This window comes from Cydia strobilella, chromosome 4, assembly GCF_947568885.1.
Source record: "Cydia strobilella chromosome 4, ilCydStro3.1, whole genome shotgun sequence".
In the NCBI taxonomy this organism is placed as follows: domain Eukaryota; kingdom Metazoa; phylum Arthropoda; class Insecta; order Lepidoptera; family Tortricidae; genus Cydia; species Cydia strobilella.
The window spans coordinates 17236729-17254014 of record NC_086044.1 but is presented as its reverse complement, the minus strand read 5'-3'; the positions used below and the strand labels follow the sequence as shown (position 1 = coordinate 17254014).

At 36.2% G+C, this 17286-nt stretch overlaps 3 protein-coding genes and 1 non-coding gene across 4 annotated transcripts in view; 3 read left to right on the top strand and 1 right to left on the bottom strand.

Annotated features, from left to right (window-relative positions):
- The first annotated feature begins 341 nt into the window (after positions 1–341).
- LOC134740729 (pre-mRNA-splicing factor syf1 homolog) lies at positions 342–3228 on the top strand. Its single transcript, XM_063673321.1, has 2 exons — positions 342–472; positions 664–3228. Exons 1-2 carry the CDS (start codon positions 434–436, stop codon positions 3166–3168), a joined length of 2544 nt encoding a protein of 847 aa, XP_063529391.1. The 5' UTR covers positions 342–433; the 3' UTR covers positions 3169–3228.
- A 755-nt stretch (positions 3229–3983) lies between these two features.
- LOC134740730 (F-box only protein 42) lies at positions 3984–6509 on the bottom strand. The gene is made up of 3 exons (XM_063673322.1): positions 6256–6509; positions 4931–6147; positions 3984–4528 (listed from the first exon to the last, which is right to left on the bottom strand). The coding sequence occupies exons 1-3, from the start codon at positions 6413–6415 to the stop codon at positions 4055–4057; spliced, it is 1851 nt and encodes a 616-aa protein (XP_063529392.1). The 5' UTR covers positions 6416–6509; the 3' UTR covers positions 3984–4054.
- A 726-nt stretch (positions 6510–7235) lies between these two features.
- LOC134740748 (mitoguardin) overlaps positions 7236–17286 on the top strand; it is an 83985-nt gene continuing 73934 nt past the window's right edge. The window contains exons 1-3 of the mRNA XM_063673345.1: positions 7236–7581; positions 8158–8314; positions 8769–8906. Of these exons, the coding sequence (XP_063529415.1) occupies positions 7489–7581; positions 8158–8314; positions 8769–8906 (388 nt within the window). The 5' untranslated portion in view covers positions 7236–7488. The remainder of the gene's footprint in view (positions 7582–8157; positions 8315–8768; positions 8907–17286) is intronic.
- Trnap-ugg (transfer RNA proline (anticodon UGG)) lies at positions 15926–15997 on the top strand. The gene has a single exon. It is a non-coding gene; the product is annotated as a tRNA-Pro (tRNA).

The following is a 17286-nucleotide window of genomic DNA, read 5'->3' as shown; positions in this document are numbered from 1 at the left end:
ATTTGAATGACCATAGAAAAAAGAATCTTTCTATAATAGGTGTAGAATGCAGCGGTTTCTACGATGTCTCAAACATACTAATGTCGTTCCTTTAGACGCACCTCAGGGACACAACTTTTGTATGACGCATATGCTTTAATTGTTACTTTATTTGGATTCACATATTGTTGACACAGAACTCGCGCTACAATTCCAGCGTTTAAAACTGGAATATTTTATAAAAGTATTAATATTATTTTACAGAACATTTACAAAGTTTTGCAATGAAACGATTTCCGCGTACATTGGCTTGCAACTGCATGCGTGCGTTGGGCAAAAAAAGTTTTAGAACTGTCAATTGTCATACATATTGACATTCTATACAGAATAGCGTTATTTGTCGGCTTGTAAAACTTACATATTTCTGATTTATTTCTGACCACAATCTAGCAAAATGCCTTTACTTGATGGTAAAGAGATCGAAATATTTTTTGTAAGTATCCGCTATGATATATTATTTTAATATACGATTTGTTTGTTGTAACCTAGTTTTGTTTAACGCTAGGTTATTGGAGTAGATCCATGGCTATAGGTATAGCCTATATAGTACCAAAGGTCTACTCTAGAAACTTTAATTATATTATGATTTAATAAAATTAATATTAGAATTTGACCTTCTTTCAGAGTGAAGAAGATTTACCATATGAAGAGGAAATTTTAAGAAACCCATTTTCAGTGAAACATTGGCTAAGATATATAGAACATAAAAAAGGTGCACCCAAACATGAGATTAATATGATTTATGAAAGAGCTCTGAAGGAGCTGCCTGGGTCCTTCAAACTGTGGTACAATTACCTAAAACTCAGAAGGGCACAAATAAGAGGCCGCTGTATAACAGACCCTTGCTATGATCATGTGAACAATTGCTTTGAAAGATCACTGGTCTTCATGCACAAAATGCCAAGGATTTGGATGGATTACTGTACCTTTTTGACTGATCAATGCCGGATAACAGTCACAAGAAAAGCATTTGACAGTGCTTTACGGGCATTGCCAATTACCCAGCACCACAGGATATGGCCTTCGTACTTGAGTTTTCTAAAAAAACACAACATTCCTGAAACTGCTGTAAGAGTGTTTAGACGTTATTTAAAGTTAAGCCCTGAAGATACAGAAGAGTATATTGACTACCTAACTTCAATTAATAAACTAGACGAAGCTGCAGTCAAACTGGCACAAATAGTGAACAATGAGAATTTCCAGTCAAAACATGGCAAGTCAAACCACCAAGTATGGAACGAGTTGTGTGAATTAATTTCAAAAAATCCAGACAAAATTCATACACTGAATGTGGATGCTATTATTAGAGGAGGTCTGAGGCGCTATACAGATCAGTTGGGACATTTGTGGAACTCTCTTGCAGATTATTATGTTAGAAGTGGCTTATTTGAAAGAGCCAGAGACATCTATGAAGAAGCTATTCAAACTGTGACTACTGTTAGAGACTTCACTCAAGTTTTTGATGCATATGCTCAGTTTGAAGAACTTAGTTTAAGCAAAAAAATGGAAGATGTTGCAAAAAAACCAAACCCATCTGAAGATGATGATATAGATTTAGAATTGAGACTTGCCAGATTTGAATACTTGATGGAAAGAAGATTACTTCTTCTTAATTCAGTTCTTTTAAGACAAAATCCTCATAATGTGGCTGAATGGCATAAAAGAGTTAAACTTTATGAAGGAAAACCACACGAAATTATTGACACTTACACTGAAGCTGTACAGACAGTAGACCCAAAACTTGCTGTTGGAAAACTGTACACACTGTGGGTTGGTTTTGCTAAGTTTTATGAAGAAAATGACCAAATTGAGGATGCTAGATTAATTTTTGAGAAAGCAACACAAGTGAGCTATGCAAAAGTGGATGACTTGGCATCAGTTTGGTGTGAATGGGCTGAAATGGAAATCAGACATGAAAATTATGAAGAAGCACTTAAACTAATGCAAAAAGCAACTGTGCTGCCCAGCAGGAAAGTTGCTTATCATGATGATACAGAAACAGTCCAAATGCGTTTATACAAGTCATTGAAAGTTTGGTCTATGTATGCAGATCTTGAAGAAAGTTTTGGTAGTTACAAGTCTTGCAAAGCTGTTTATGACCACATTATTGACTTGAAAATTGCTACTCCACAGATAATAATAAATTATGGTCTCTTCTTAGAGGAGCATAATTATTTTGAGGAAGCATTCAGAGCTTATGAAAAGGGCATTGCACTTTTCAAGTGGCCCAATGTATATGATATTTGGAATACATATTTGACAAAGTTTTTGAAAAGATATGGTGGCTCTAAACTTGAGAGAGCAAGAGATTTGTTTGAACAATGTCTTGAACACTGTCCTGCAGAGTTCGCAAAGTCTATTTTCCTGTTGTATGCAAAATTGGAGGAAGAACATGGCCTGGCTCGACATGCCATGTCAGTTTACGAGCGCGCAACCACTGCAGTTTTACCAGAGCAAATGTTTGAGATGTTCAATATATACATTAAGAAAGCTGCCGAAATTTATGGTGTCCCTAAAACACGTCAAATATACGAAAAGGCTATAGAAACGTTACCAGAAGAAAAAGCGAGAGAAATGTGTATTTGTTTCTCTGAAATGGAAACTCGTCTTGGCGAAATTGACAGAGCTCGAGCCATATACGCACATTGCAGCCAAATGTGTGATCCTAGAATAACTGCCGACTTTTGGAATACATGGAAAGAATTTGAAGTCCGTCATGGTAATGAGGATACAATGCGTGAAATGCTTAGAATAAAGAGAAGTGTACAGGCCACATACAATACTCAAGTGAATATGATGTCTGCTCAGATGTTAAGTTCCGCCGCCCAGGCAGCGGGCACTATTTCCGATTTGGCACCAGGAATGAAGGATGGCATGAGAATGTTAGAAGCCAAGGCAGCTGAAATGGCTGTTGCAAACAAAGGAAATATTATGTTTGTGCGGGGTGAAACACAAGGCCTCAAGGAGAGTGCAGATAAGGTGGTCAATCCTGATGAAATTGACATTGATGAGGAGTCTGGAAATAGTAATGATGAAGATGATGATACTGTAACAGCTCCAGTTCAGAAGAAAGAAATACCAGCTGCTGTATTTGGAGGGCTTGTACCTAGCACTAGTAAAGATAGTTAGATAAGAAATATGCGATTCTTGTTTATAATAATAAATCAATCATTTAATTATAAATTCCTAAATATAGAACTTTCATTTACAACATCTACTAATTGGATATTCACTTTGCAAATTTGTTCAAAATCATTTATCTATTTATGACACAGAAACTCTCGACTCTTTACGAGTGTGTTCAATACAAAAACATTTGATGCACCAGTTGTTATTAAATTTTCTATGGAATATAATGGAATTAACTTACAAAAATATAGACAGAGTACCTAAGGCATGTATGCAAGACTAAGCCATTTTAATTTTTACAAGTTATTTTTTAAGTAGGGAAATTTCGTAGTTAAATAATTTGACAGACAATTAGCCAAGTTTGTAAATGAATGATGCAGTCAAATTTTGTTTAATGTATTTCATTGTAATCACAGTATCTACTCAATGCTTAAATATTTAATTGAACACCTAAATCTAGGAGTAAAACTTCACATACTACTATGATGTGACTATGCTAGTTATGAATTGATTAATGGTGTAAAAGCATTTTGTACCTTGTCAGGGTGACAGTCAATATGTAAGTCGCTAGGGACCTCATACTATTGTTACTGTGACAAGGTACTAAATGGTACTGAAATTCAATTCCTTGACCGTACACACAATAATGTAGAAAATAATATCAATACACATTCAAGAACAATGAAAATGGGTCACTTTTATGAAAGTTTACATACAAAGTGATCCATTTTCTGTGCTTTTGAATGTAACTGGCTCACTGTTATATGAAACTTAGTGATTTGTCAGAATGAATTAGACAAAATAAAATGCACTAATGTTAATAGTACACTTCCTGTATTAATGAGATTGTTCAGTACATAACATAAAGTATGAATAACATAATCTTTCAAATTATATCTCTTGGTGGTGTGATAAAATGCAATGAATTTGAATACATGCTTTGGTGTTGAGAGTAATTTAGAATACTGATGTCATTGTGTACACCTCCAAACATAATAAGTTCACCGTTCCCTTTAACCAGTGAATACATGACAAGTTCCTCTGGGGCTCCAGTTGTTTCCCCTAGTCGCGGACACAACCAGGAGACGTAATTAAATGAGTTGCCATTTAACACAGTGGATATATCAAGAACATGCATTGTCAATGTATTTCGTTTAATCTTCTTTACAGCTGGTTGCCTTTGGGGATTTTCAGCTTCAACAGGAGGTTCTTCCCTTCTGTTTTCAAGATGGGCAATTTGTCTTTGATTGATTAGATCATTTTCTGGGGGTGCAGTGTTTAAGCTGTTGTCACAAGCAAATGCTGCCATCCTGTATTTGTTAGCCTCTTGTAGTTGTCGAACTATCTTCATACCTTTATTCTGAAAATCAAAAATTAATTACGTTAAATATTTAACTTAATAATTTTATATTTTTACAAGCTTTTATTTGACTTGCAATGTATGTTTGTACGAGTCAAATCTTGCAAGTTAAATTTGATCCACTTCCCGGTTTCCGATTAAGCTGAAAATTTGCATACATATGTAAGTCAGGTGACAATGCAATATTATGGTACCATCAAGCTGATCTGATGATGGAGACAGGAGGTGTCCATAGGAACTCTGTGATAAAACAATATAACCTAATTGTGTTTGGGGTTTTTAGAATTGTCTCGATGAGTATTAGTTGCCTGTGGAAAAAAAGTACAGTCAGCAATAAAAGCTTGTACCAAACATTAAAATTTTGCCAAGAACTTATTTTTAGTTACTTAATGGATATCTTACCTTGTTTTTATTTCTTCTCAAAATAGATTCTTTCCTACCTAAGTCTAAGGCACTGCCTGATGGTTTTGAGTCTGAACTTGGACCTGCAGGAGCATTATTAGCGTTTGAACTAGCATTTTCATCAGTGGCATTAAATGTAGGAATTCTTCCTTGTTCATGACTAGGACCTGCAACTGGCTCATTACTTTGATTCAGTTGTCTGGCAGCATTCAAAGCCTGTCTTGGTAAAACACCTCTCCTTCCATTTATATTTTGGTCTCTGTCCAATGGCCTTTGTAAACTTTGTTCCACTCTCACTGACACTGGAGCACCTTCAGGTCTGCTAAGAGCTGAGAGCCTTACGGCTGATGTCACTAAAGGCTTGGCACAGTTCCAACCGTACCGTGTCCTGCTTAAACTGACTATCTTATCTCCAACCCTACATGCAGGATTACACCATATGTTGGCAGCGGCCCATTCTTTATTTTTTACAGCCAGCTCCTTCCATGTCCATGTTGGGCCCTTCATGGTTAATATCCAGCAATCACTGTACACAAACCGATTGTGTAAGGTCTGCACCCCTCCTAACAACATCACTTTATCAGAGTCCAGAGGCACAAGTGATTGGGCATACCTTGGTGAAGGCCTAGGCTTAGTTGTTGCTTGTTTTATCCAGTTTAGAGTGGTAAGGTCTAGCACCCACACATCATTTGAGCATTGAATTTGATAATTTTGTGCTGGTGACATTACAAGCCCTCCAAAAACAACCATTTCATTATCCCGAATGCAGGCAGAATGTCCTGCCATAGGGGGCGGACTGTTGGTGGCATTAATCAAGATCCACTTATTAGTGCTGACACAGTAGAAATGAATATCATTAAACATGGTAACATTTTGATAGTACTGTGAGAGTGAAGGGTATGTCCACCCACCAAACACAATGAGGAAATCTTTATAGCTAACCATAGATGTGTATGCTTTTGGCACTGGGTATGTTCCAGTAGCCAGTGGCCTCACCCACTGCCTCTTGGACAAGTCAAACCTCCATAAATCATTAAATGATGTTGCGTTGGTGGTGCAGCCTCCAAATATGTACATGTTATTGTCAAGTATACAAGCAGCATGAGAGAATCTTCGTGTTATGGTTGGTAACAGATCTGTGGGTGCTATTTTCTTCCATAATATGTTAAATTCTCCTACAGCTTTAACCAGCTTCATCGACGTTTTACGCAAGACATCTGTAAGAAAACAGTATCTTAACATGAACAATGTTTAATACTAAAGCCTATGATTAAAACTTCATATGTCATTCCTGCTAGATAAATTATCTTCAATGAGGAACTTACTCTCTGCACAATTGTACCATCTTTTACAAACAGTTTTACAACTTTGTAGATCTTTGTAAGGTGGCAAGAGACCTAAAATAAACTCTAACACTTCGTCTGGGAGGTCTTCAATGGTACTCCTCAATGTTTGCTGTCGTAATGATTGATGAATAACATCCATAATTTTATATTTATTTTTACTTCACTCGATTGTGATTTTTAATTATATTTAGTCTTTATTTTCCTTATAACATAAACTTCTAGTCTAGTAGTACTAGAGGAAATGGAATTTTATACAGAAATTACAGAAAACAACATTGTCAAGTTTGACATTTGATATGATATGAGAAGTTGCGTTCAGAACTTTAGATTTTAAGGGCCCTCCACACTCACGTTCGCGGCTTCGCGCCGTGTAGTTTGGAACTTTAGATATCACTAGAAATTATTTTTCTTTCAGTCAAAAAATAAAATAAAAGCAGGAGTGAACATTGTTTCGCATGTTTTTTTTTATGGCCCAGCGTAGGGACAGCCAAGGGACCCATTTATGCGTTAGAGGGAGCGATATTGCTATGCTATCTCATTCCACCAGCTGTAAGTGTGTCGCGCCAAGCGCGATGTAAGTTGGTAAGTGGTATCAACTAGGTTTCTACTTTGTCATGTGGCAACACTGACAGATAGAATGACAGTTCTCATGGCGGGAAAAAGTTGTTGTGTAAGTTTTAATTTTAAAGCTCGCTACAGACTACGCGGCGCGAAGCCGCGAACGTGAGTGTGGAGTCGATTTCACTGATTAGCGAACTAGACTCCACACTCACGTTCGCGGCTTTGCGCCGCGATTGGATTGGAGTGTGGAGAGCGCTCAAGAAATCAATAAATCAAGTGTTGTTTCAGTTTCAGTTAAAAACACCTACTTCAAACGCGTTTTGATATGCGTTTGTAGAGCGACCCACCTGTCATTCCGTACGGAAACGGAATGAAAAAAAAAATAGCCAGGGTAAAACCGGGAATTTCAAGTGTCTTGTTGTAGCACATGAGTAATTATAATGTGTTAGTCAAATAATGAATAAATGATAATATGTCACATGGTTATATACACGACTATTAATAATAACATTGTATTACATAGTGCTCAAAGTAAATAAACTGTTTTGGGTGTGACAGTACTTGAGTTACTTGACAGATAACCTATTACGACCACAATTTGGCCGCAATTATTAGACTTAAAATTGGATATCATATTATTGAAAATAAGCAATGCAACTTCAAGCTAGTGCGTTGCTTGATAAGCTGAAGCATTGCCAAAAGGCATTATCGTTTAGTGAGTTGCAGTTAACTACATCTCAAAAGGTTTGTTGCACTGATTCTATAGATGATGTTCCATTGAGTTTGCTATCATTGTTGATAAACATAATGTAGGTCAAGATCATTAAACTGGTATTTCAACTAAATCCTTAAAAATTACTAGTGTCCGAGCTATGTTTAGGAACCCTTATTAAAAACTATTGCCAGTATTATTTTGGTTGTGTTTAATCAATGGAGTTGAACTTTTCTAGTATAAAAGTGGTTAAATGCTGACTTCTACATTGGGTATAACAGAAGAAGGGAATTGACTGTCCTGTCTATATGAGACAGGACAGTCAATTCTCTTTCTCTCCACATCAATTATTTACAAGCAATTTTTTTTTTTAATGGTTAACAACAATTTGTTGTAAGAATAGTTATTATTGAACTTATTTATATATTGGCATTAGTCCACTCCACTTTAATATCCAATTAATTGAAATATTTTTACCATTACTACTTATAAATATGACTAAATAAAGTGGTTAATTAATGACAAAAATATCATAATATCAAATTCATGATATAGATGTAGTATCAAATAGGTGTAGCATTGTGCCATGAGAACATGAATTATTTCAGGTTGTATTATGGAGTCTAGGAGTAGTGGGCACAAGTGCTGTAGTAGTCGGGATATTGTCCCGATACCTAGCAAGAAGGAGAGCCAAGCCCATACTGAACCCTCGGATACAAAGGGCAATCAACAAGAGAATTTCTCGGATGAGGAGTCCTAGCGGAGGTAACTACTCAGTAATTAAAATTTTATATGAAAAATTACATTAAATATTCAAACACTCCAAGTCTTACTTAATTTGTATTGTGTATTGATAAATATTCATACCCCCTTTTACTCTATTCTCACCTAAAATATTAATGTAACTTGTTTTCTGAAATAATTAAACTCTTACCAAGCTAACTTTGCACAAACTTGGCAGTATGCATCCCTATAAGCCCCACACTTGACATAACAGTTGGCTTGAAAACAGTGTGGTCTGACTCCAGGCACTATTTCTCATTCATTCTGGATGGTTACATTCAAATACAAAATACAAATACTCTTCATTGCACACCTCAATAAAAGAAAACAGCAACACAAGCACAAGTAAACAACATGCGGTCTTGTTCACACCATCTTCGATCTTAGTACATTCCAGTATCATTTTAAATACATATTTAATGTCTGTTATGTGTAGGAATGGGATCAGTTGCAAGTAGTGGAGGCCGTAGCAGTCCACTGGGTTTCAGCGAGCGGCTGTCACTAGCTTCAGGTTCTATTGGATCCGGAGGAGGAGATGCTGCCCCACTTTCACCACAGCAGCTTGGTGTTATGGGTAAGTCATTTGTATTTTGTATCCAATTTTACAAGAATAATCTGATATTACGAATGTGCTAACCTTGGAATACACTACGTATGGTTGGCTAAATTGACAGTTAATAGTGCCATCTTTTAATGAGTATCTAAATTAGAGTATCTGTAAATGTCTAGTATTTAGACATTTTTGCTTGCGGTACAAGTTTTTTACACATTTTCTTGAAGAACTTAGCTATCATGATAAATTCTCCTTTCATAAATATAATAGAAGTTATTCAGAATTTTTACATATTTGTTAAAAATATCCACTGCAGAATATTCTGATAACTGTGGGGTGTGCTTACTTCAAAATTTCACATTTTTGTTTCCCAGAAGGAATGTTATTTGGTTATACCTAGTTGCAATTATCACATCACATCACATGACATGGCTAAGGAAAGATAGAACGTCATTTCTGCCTATTGGATGGTGTCAGACGAGTGTTTTATTTTGCCTTTTTATAAATTGCGCTATCATGTACCCACATTTTTTTGTGAATAGTGCAAAAAAAGGTAAAAATACTATAAGAGTGGGGTTATATTAAATTAATTAAAGCGCCATCTATTGTTGAGTAGCCAAACGTAGTTCAGAATTAGAGCGCAAGGTCCTTCATTAGTATTTAAATAGTTGAACAGATGGCGCTTATGTTAAATTTTATTTAGCTCTAACTGCCGATTTCGACCGCATGGCGAATTACCTAAGTAATACCAAAGATAGATATAACTCCGTAATAGATTGGATACAGTCTAAGGAAAAAACGTGCCTCGAAAATCACGAAAATTTTATTCTCGATCAGATGTCGCTACTACTTTTGGCCTACTCTCGTATAGAGGGCGTTGACGGTTTCGTTTGTTATTTAACAATTTTAACGCATATCAGTGAAAGAACATGGGTCAAAATAATAAAAATAATTAATGCAAATAAAAAAAATCATTTATCCATATTTAAATACATTTTATCGTATTTTTATAAATCTTCACTTTTAGTTTTAAAGTGTGTCGATAGATGGCAGTGAATTTACTGTGGTTCAAAGATATATATAACTCCGTAATAGATGGATACAGTCTAAGGAAAAAACGTGACTTGAAAATCACGAAAATTTGATTCTCGATCAGATGGCGCCACTAGCTTTGGCCTACTCTCGTATAGAGGGCGTTGACGGTTTCGTTTGTTATTTATAATTTTAACGCATGTCAGTGAAAGAACATGGGTCAAAATTATATAAAAATAATTAATGCAAATAAAAAAAATCATTTATCCATATTTAAATACATTTTAACGTATTTTTATAAATCTTAATTTTTAGTTTTAAAGTATGTCGATAGATGGCAGTAAATTTACAGTGGTTACAAAATTTACTATGACAGTACCGCTCTATACTATTATATCCTCTGGTAATACGGAATGCACGTTTTGAGAAATAGGAATTGCACAAAAAAAGGTATGTAAATGGAATTTCCTGAATATTTTGCCAATTTAGCAGTCGACACGGTCTCCTAGCGGTATATTTTCATACCCTGTAGGTTTTCTGTACCTGTTTTTTTTTCGTTAATAAATATTTCTAAAAGTAAATCCATCTTTTGAAAATAAGGTAATATTATTTATTTATTTTAAACTTTATTGCACATAAAAAGTGTACAACAGGCGGACTTAATGCCATTATAGGCATTCTCTACCAGTCAACCATAGGGCTAAACAGAAAAGCGTCAAGGTGGGTGCACTGAGAGAAAAAAACAAATAAAGAAACGTAGGTAACTAATATGCCAATTATTTTGCTCTCTTTTTCCGCGCAACTATTTTCTACTGGTAATTAATTAACAAACCGTTTTTTATCTTATTTATTTTATAGGCCATACATCTTATGATTAAGTCGGCATTAATACTAACTTTATTTCTAAAATTTACGGGCCTGTTTTAGTTAAATTACGTTTTATTCCTTTCTTACAAATACATAAGTCAAAATGACAGATAAAGACAAACTATTCTATAGCTAAAGGCTAGTAACGGCAGTAACACGTTTATTAATAACGCCATAAGTATTTAACCAAATTTAAGTAAGAGTAGGAGTAGGCACCTGTAAGTACCTACCTAAAGAGTGCTTAAGATATGTTTGGGTCATCTTTAATAAATCATACCTACCTTCCTATCTGTGTCGGATTGATAGCTAGAGAAAATTGCACTTTATCCTTGTTGGATAATGTCTCAATTTGTCCAAGGAAGTGTTACGTTAAATCGTCCTCACCATGTCCTCACGGACTTGAATTGGTCCTATTGCAGTTTTCCGCTGGACTATTGCGTCGGTCCCGCAAATACATAATTATGATGATTATTCACATTTCAAAAAATACAAATTTACGCCTATCCGGGCCGAAGATTCCGATTTGACTACCTACGTCATACCTATAGGTATAAGAAAATAATTTAACAGGTTTGAATAAAAACACGTACGAAGCCTATTTACCCAGGTAGCAAAATTACGTCAAATGACGTCAGCGACGTCATAATGACGTAATAATGCCGTCATTATGACGTCGCTGACGTCATTTTGTCATTTTGCTACCTGGGTAGTTCCGGTATGCTCTGCGGATATGTTCAAACTCCGCCACTGACACTGGCAAGTCGTAACACACTGCTTTTAAATTTACGATCGTAGCATTTGTACCTACCTAATAGTTTTATTACAAAAACTGCTAACAAGAAGTAAAAATTAGCATATGTACATGTGCATACAAATATGTATGCACAAATATGTATGTGCATACAAATATGTATGCACATGTACATATATGCTAATAGTTTTGCTAACAGTACATATAATCTTAATGGAACTTAGAGTCATACATACTTAGAAGTATGTTAAATTTTTCAAGTACATAATGGCTCCTCTATACGATGGCCCAGCGTAGGCCAGTCCAAGGGACGTATTTATGCGTTAGAGGGAGCAAGTGATATTGTTATTGTGACGGATTGTCACTTGGCCGCAATATCATAGAATGTAGGAAAACAGCTTCTGGTTGGTGGGATCGAGTGTTATGGGCATTTTAAATAATAAATGTATTGCGAGTACTCACATCACGTTTTATTACGTATTCACATAATTAAAATTTAGTCACATCAGTTATCTCATTCCACCACATAGCTGCGTCCCTTGGACTGGCCTACGCTGGGCCATCGTGTAGAGGAGCCATAAGAAGGTGGCATCACTACAGTTTAAATAGTTTTTCACCATACCGGCTGGTTAAGGCTCTCTTGATTGTTCAAAAACTGATAAGAAAGTAGCATTTTATTCACATGTGAGGCAAAGTAATCAAATGCAAATTTTGAGTTGTTTTCTTATGTTTCTTGTGACTTTTAAATGATGTTTTTTAATAATACATTTTAAATTTAATGACATTCATTTTGAATCGATTTACTTTGATTTTGTTTGATATTTTACAGTTAGTATTTTTCTTGTGTTGATGTTGGTGTGGTGAGAAATTTTGTGTTTCACTCGGCGGCAAAATTTGTTTAACCCTCCTGCCTTGAAACCCTTGCAAAGCTCAAGATTCCATTTTACACGAATTAGTACGAGAGGTTAAACAACAACTACCCACTTGTAAAACAAATTAACTGAAATAACTGTTTTCCATTGGTGTATATATTATTTTTGAGATATTATAGTCCTTGATTGTTTTACGTAGTTGCGTAGAATACCTATGTCGCTAGTCTTTCCTTCCTACATTGAGCTTATACCTGCTTAAAACTAGATAAGTACATAATCTACTTGACTACCTACTTGTGTTGTTTTCATCTGAACAGATGGTGACAATCAATCTACATTACACACACGGAAGCGTTCCTATAAAGCTATACTTAACTAAAACGTTACACAGTTTTGTACAAGATAACACAATTTGTTTAAATCATTTTATCCTTTTGACCGAATTTAAATTGTGCTAGAACATGAGTACATGACATATTTGATTTGATTAATAAAAACAAGATATTTTCATTAGGTAGTTTAGTTAAATGCAGCTTTGTCTTATGTTTGATGTGACAATCAATTCAAGAAATTCATATTTAGCTTATCATAGTCGGGTTGACGGTTGACGGCCAACTAAGGGACTAATGGTATTTTACATTGATACCAATTCCCAAATTGCACCTAGTTTTCTAATGACTGAATGAATGAATTTTTTTATTGCGTGTAACACATGGACACATATTTTTATTAGTATAAAACTTACAAGTTAGTATGTATGTATGTATGCTAAACAACGACACCTACTGTCCTACTACAACAACATTAAGAATGTGTCAAATCATGCGATAAACGTGTCGTGTTGATATATCTTGATTGGGAGTCACCTTGCGCCCACGCGACTATGACTGCCAGTGACGCAACCTTTGACATAACACAATATTTATAGCAGGATCATTTGTAGGTTTTACTGTTAACAGGAATTTAGCTTTCAGAGAATGTAGGTAGGAATTTATGTGAAATCAAATTGCTGGGATAATAATATTAGTTAGATGGCCAATTGTCCTATGAGATAGGATTTGCCACACTGGATGCGTTCTGCGGGCAGCGGTCAGGTCAAACTTCAACTTCAAAGGTTGCTGTCAATGTTGTTCATAATGCGGGTTTGACCTGACCGCTGCCCGCAGAACGCATCCAGTGTGGCAAATCCTTTAGTCCCTACTTGCAAAGCTGGTTGTCCCGGTAAGGACTTTTAATTTAGTGATGAGAACGGATATCTGTTTTTGTTTCTTATCAGTTAATCATATTGTGTATGTCATGTAGGTATAGATAAGTTGTTATTTATAGTTACAGAAGAAGAAAGGAGTCTGCGTTTGATTAAAGTATAGTATTTAAACATTTACCTTCGCGCACTGTGCTGTGCACTGTCCACATCTTTTACATACATTAGCTACGGGATGCGTTTATACTTTGGACAATAGGACGGTCAAATTTATGTGTTGGCTAACGTTTATTTCTCGATAATTTTATATAAACACCGAATTGAACACATTCGTGCAATCGTCAAAATATTTAGTCAAGATGACTTTTAGGTACCTTTGTATCTATCAAATATAAGTGTATCTGCTTGTATCTTATTTTGTATAGCAGGTTCCCAGTTATATAGCACTCGTCCAATTTCTCCCCACATCGCCCACGGGACGTTGCACATGCGTGCAGCATCAGACCCCACTCGTAACTCAATAATGCTATCAATATAGCATTAGACCTAGACCTCAGCAATGGAATTATTTATAGAGCCGCTTCCCACATTAGCAATTGCCTTAACTTCAAGGTATCGTAATATTACACGTTTTCTGATGTCAGTGCTTCATTGTCTTACCTTAACCCGTTGTGAGAGATGATTATAACTTTGAGGAAGATCTCCTGAGGGCCACACCCCGAGGGCTAGAAGTGGCAAAACATTGGCAGACAAAAATTTAGTTTAAGAAGTTTGATCCCTCTACACGAGTAAGAAGAAGAATAACTTAAGTTAGTCTAGGTCATTTATTCCTGCGCTTAATATCGATTTTCTTAGTGTCGACTATATATGTCGACAGCTGAGGTAACTCCGCTCTTTTACTGACTAGTCTACTTACTCTAAGAGTGCAGTAAGTAGGCACTCAGTCATAAAGTAGGTAGTGTAGGTACACCGAAGCCAAGGTTCCAGTGGCTGCTCTAGAGGGTGCCTGTGAGTTTTTAAGCCATGTCATATTGTTCCACCTGGTCTTTAGTTTTCTTACAGCTTGCTGTCGGCGAAGCGTATATACCTGTGAAGGCAAAGTTACTATGTATATTATAGACTTAATTCTTTTCTATCGTTCTATCATAAATTCTAGAATCGTGATCGTGACATTATATTTATACCTACCTACCTATTACGCTACGCCTTAATAGCGATATTAGCGACCCATAAAATATGTTATCCTAACACAAGCACCATGGGTACATATTTCGTTTACTATACCATCATGTCTCGTAAGAATGCCAAAGGCGGGATATGTGTCGTCGGGCCCGGGTCGATAGTTAATTAGCGTCAACGCCAAATCATGTGAAACTAATTAAGTAGACAGCCAGTTATAATTTAAACGGCATTGGGGGACGGGCACAAACACATTGTAACTAATATACATATGACGGCACCTTCGTAGTTTTGGTATGAAGTTATACCACTTAAGAAGTTTGAAATGGCTGCCCTTCGAGTTTGCAGCCTATTATTATACAGTAGGACTTTCCAACGGCAATGGGAACGCAAAATATCTTACTAAAAAGGGGGGCATGAAATGAAAATATAGCTACAGTTTGCACAAAGGCGGAATGATGCCAAAAAAAAGCCATGTAACTACGCAATAACCTACAGTTATAGTATAGTATTATCTACAAGATCTTCTTTGTTTATACTACCTCTACAAGAAATATTGTGAAATGTATCTTTTATAATGTCAAATACTTCAGCACCTAGCAGTAGCAGTCATTTCAACATTGTAATTCCTATCTTAATATCTATACGGTTAATCGTTGCCAACAAAAGTATACAATCATAGTAAGATGGTAGTTCAGAAATCAGACCTGAATTAGGTACATTTAAATGTGTAAACTTACGTTGAGTAAAATTGTTTCCAGAGCGGGCATATCTAAGTTGGCTGTTAAATTTTTGTTTCTGAAATATACGCAATTTTTTTAAGGCCATTTTACGTTCATAAACCTCGCGCTTACTCATATGTTACCTACAAAATCAGACATAGCTACATGCAAACGCAGCAGTCTACTTAGGTAATTATTCTTATGAAGTTTTCTAGACGATAACATTGTTCTATGTGGATCGTCCGAAGAAAGAAGTACGAAATTATAACTGTAATAAACGCACTTACTACATTTAGCTTAGAAGGTAGAGTGTGGAAAATGTGCTTTACGAGCCGGAGCCTTTTACCGAAGGCTCGTTATGACGCTGACGTCGCGGCGAGCCTGGCCAGATGGCAGTATTCGCTGGCTGATAGTGTGGCTCGTTGGTCTAGGGGTATGATTCTCGCTTTGGGTGCGAGAGGTCCCGGGTTCAAATCCCGGACGAGCCCGCTTTTTGAATAACATGCATATATAATATAGTTCTGCAAAAGTTATATTATAATACATATCGGACACGTCACATAAAGATACAATCCAACCTTGCACTGATACTGATCTAGGCTCAACTTGCCAATATATATTGATAAATGCAATTTATTAGTTTTAGCAGTCAAATTCAAATTCATTTTATTATTTTTTGAAAAGCCAAATTCTTATTAACCAACTGTGCAACAATAATAACGTTGGACGATATTTTACCTGCCTATACTTTTTTCTCCAAATGTAAAGTGTTAGTTATTGGTTTTTGAGAGTGAACAAGTAGACATGACCGTGGCAACAAGTGTGAAGAAACTGCTACACCCTAATCCATGATCACACGTACGAAAATTTATAAATTTTCTATGGAACTTTTCAAATTTAGGGGGAAGTCCCCGAGTGGCGGACACCTAAGCCCTTTTCAAGAAAATAAAAAGTATTTCATAAAATATAATTTTATTTATAAATTACTTTAGTCAACAAACTTTAGAATCAAAATAAAATAACACAAATTCAACTTCTACATAAACTAATTCTAAAACGAAAAGTAAACTTTAGAGAAAAAAAAGTCATGCTTTGCAAGAGGCACCTAGTACCGGATGGACTACATTTCGAACCCCTATTAGCACCGGCACTGGGCGGTTAAAAACATTTAACACCGTTAACAAATATATTCTTCTGAATATTCTGGAATATCAAGCACAGGCTTCCTGCCCCCACCCATGGCAACTGGAGCACTGTATCCAGTCTTCGTCATAGTCTAAACATACTACGGGCTGCTTTTACAGACTACGAAATTTAAATATATCACTTATATTTTCCCCACAAAAACAGTCAAATAACGCTCCCACAGTCGCTGCGCGCGTCCCGTGCACGTCCATGGTAAACTGTACGTCCCCCCGCGCCACTTTTACTTATCCTTGGATTGCTCGTGTTGTTAGTTGCCGAGATAGTACGTGTGTCCGGCACTATATGCCGTCCGTGGGTACGGGACTTCCCCCTAATCGTCTTATCTCGCGGCCTATTTACATCGCTCGATAGAAAAGAAAAGTTTATTGCTCTTATCGTGCGAATCGTGCGATACCAAGATTTATGAATAAGTTCCATAAATATCAAAGATAAAGACAGCTTATTATTCAAGTAGGCATATTACAATGCGCTTATGAACGTCAAATACACCGGCTCTACGCTCCGCCGCTAAGCCGGCTCTAACCCTACACCTCTGCCTCGAGAACGTTATAAGTAATTACGAATCGAATCG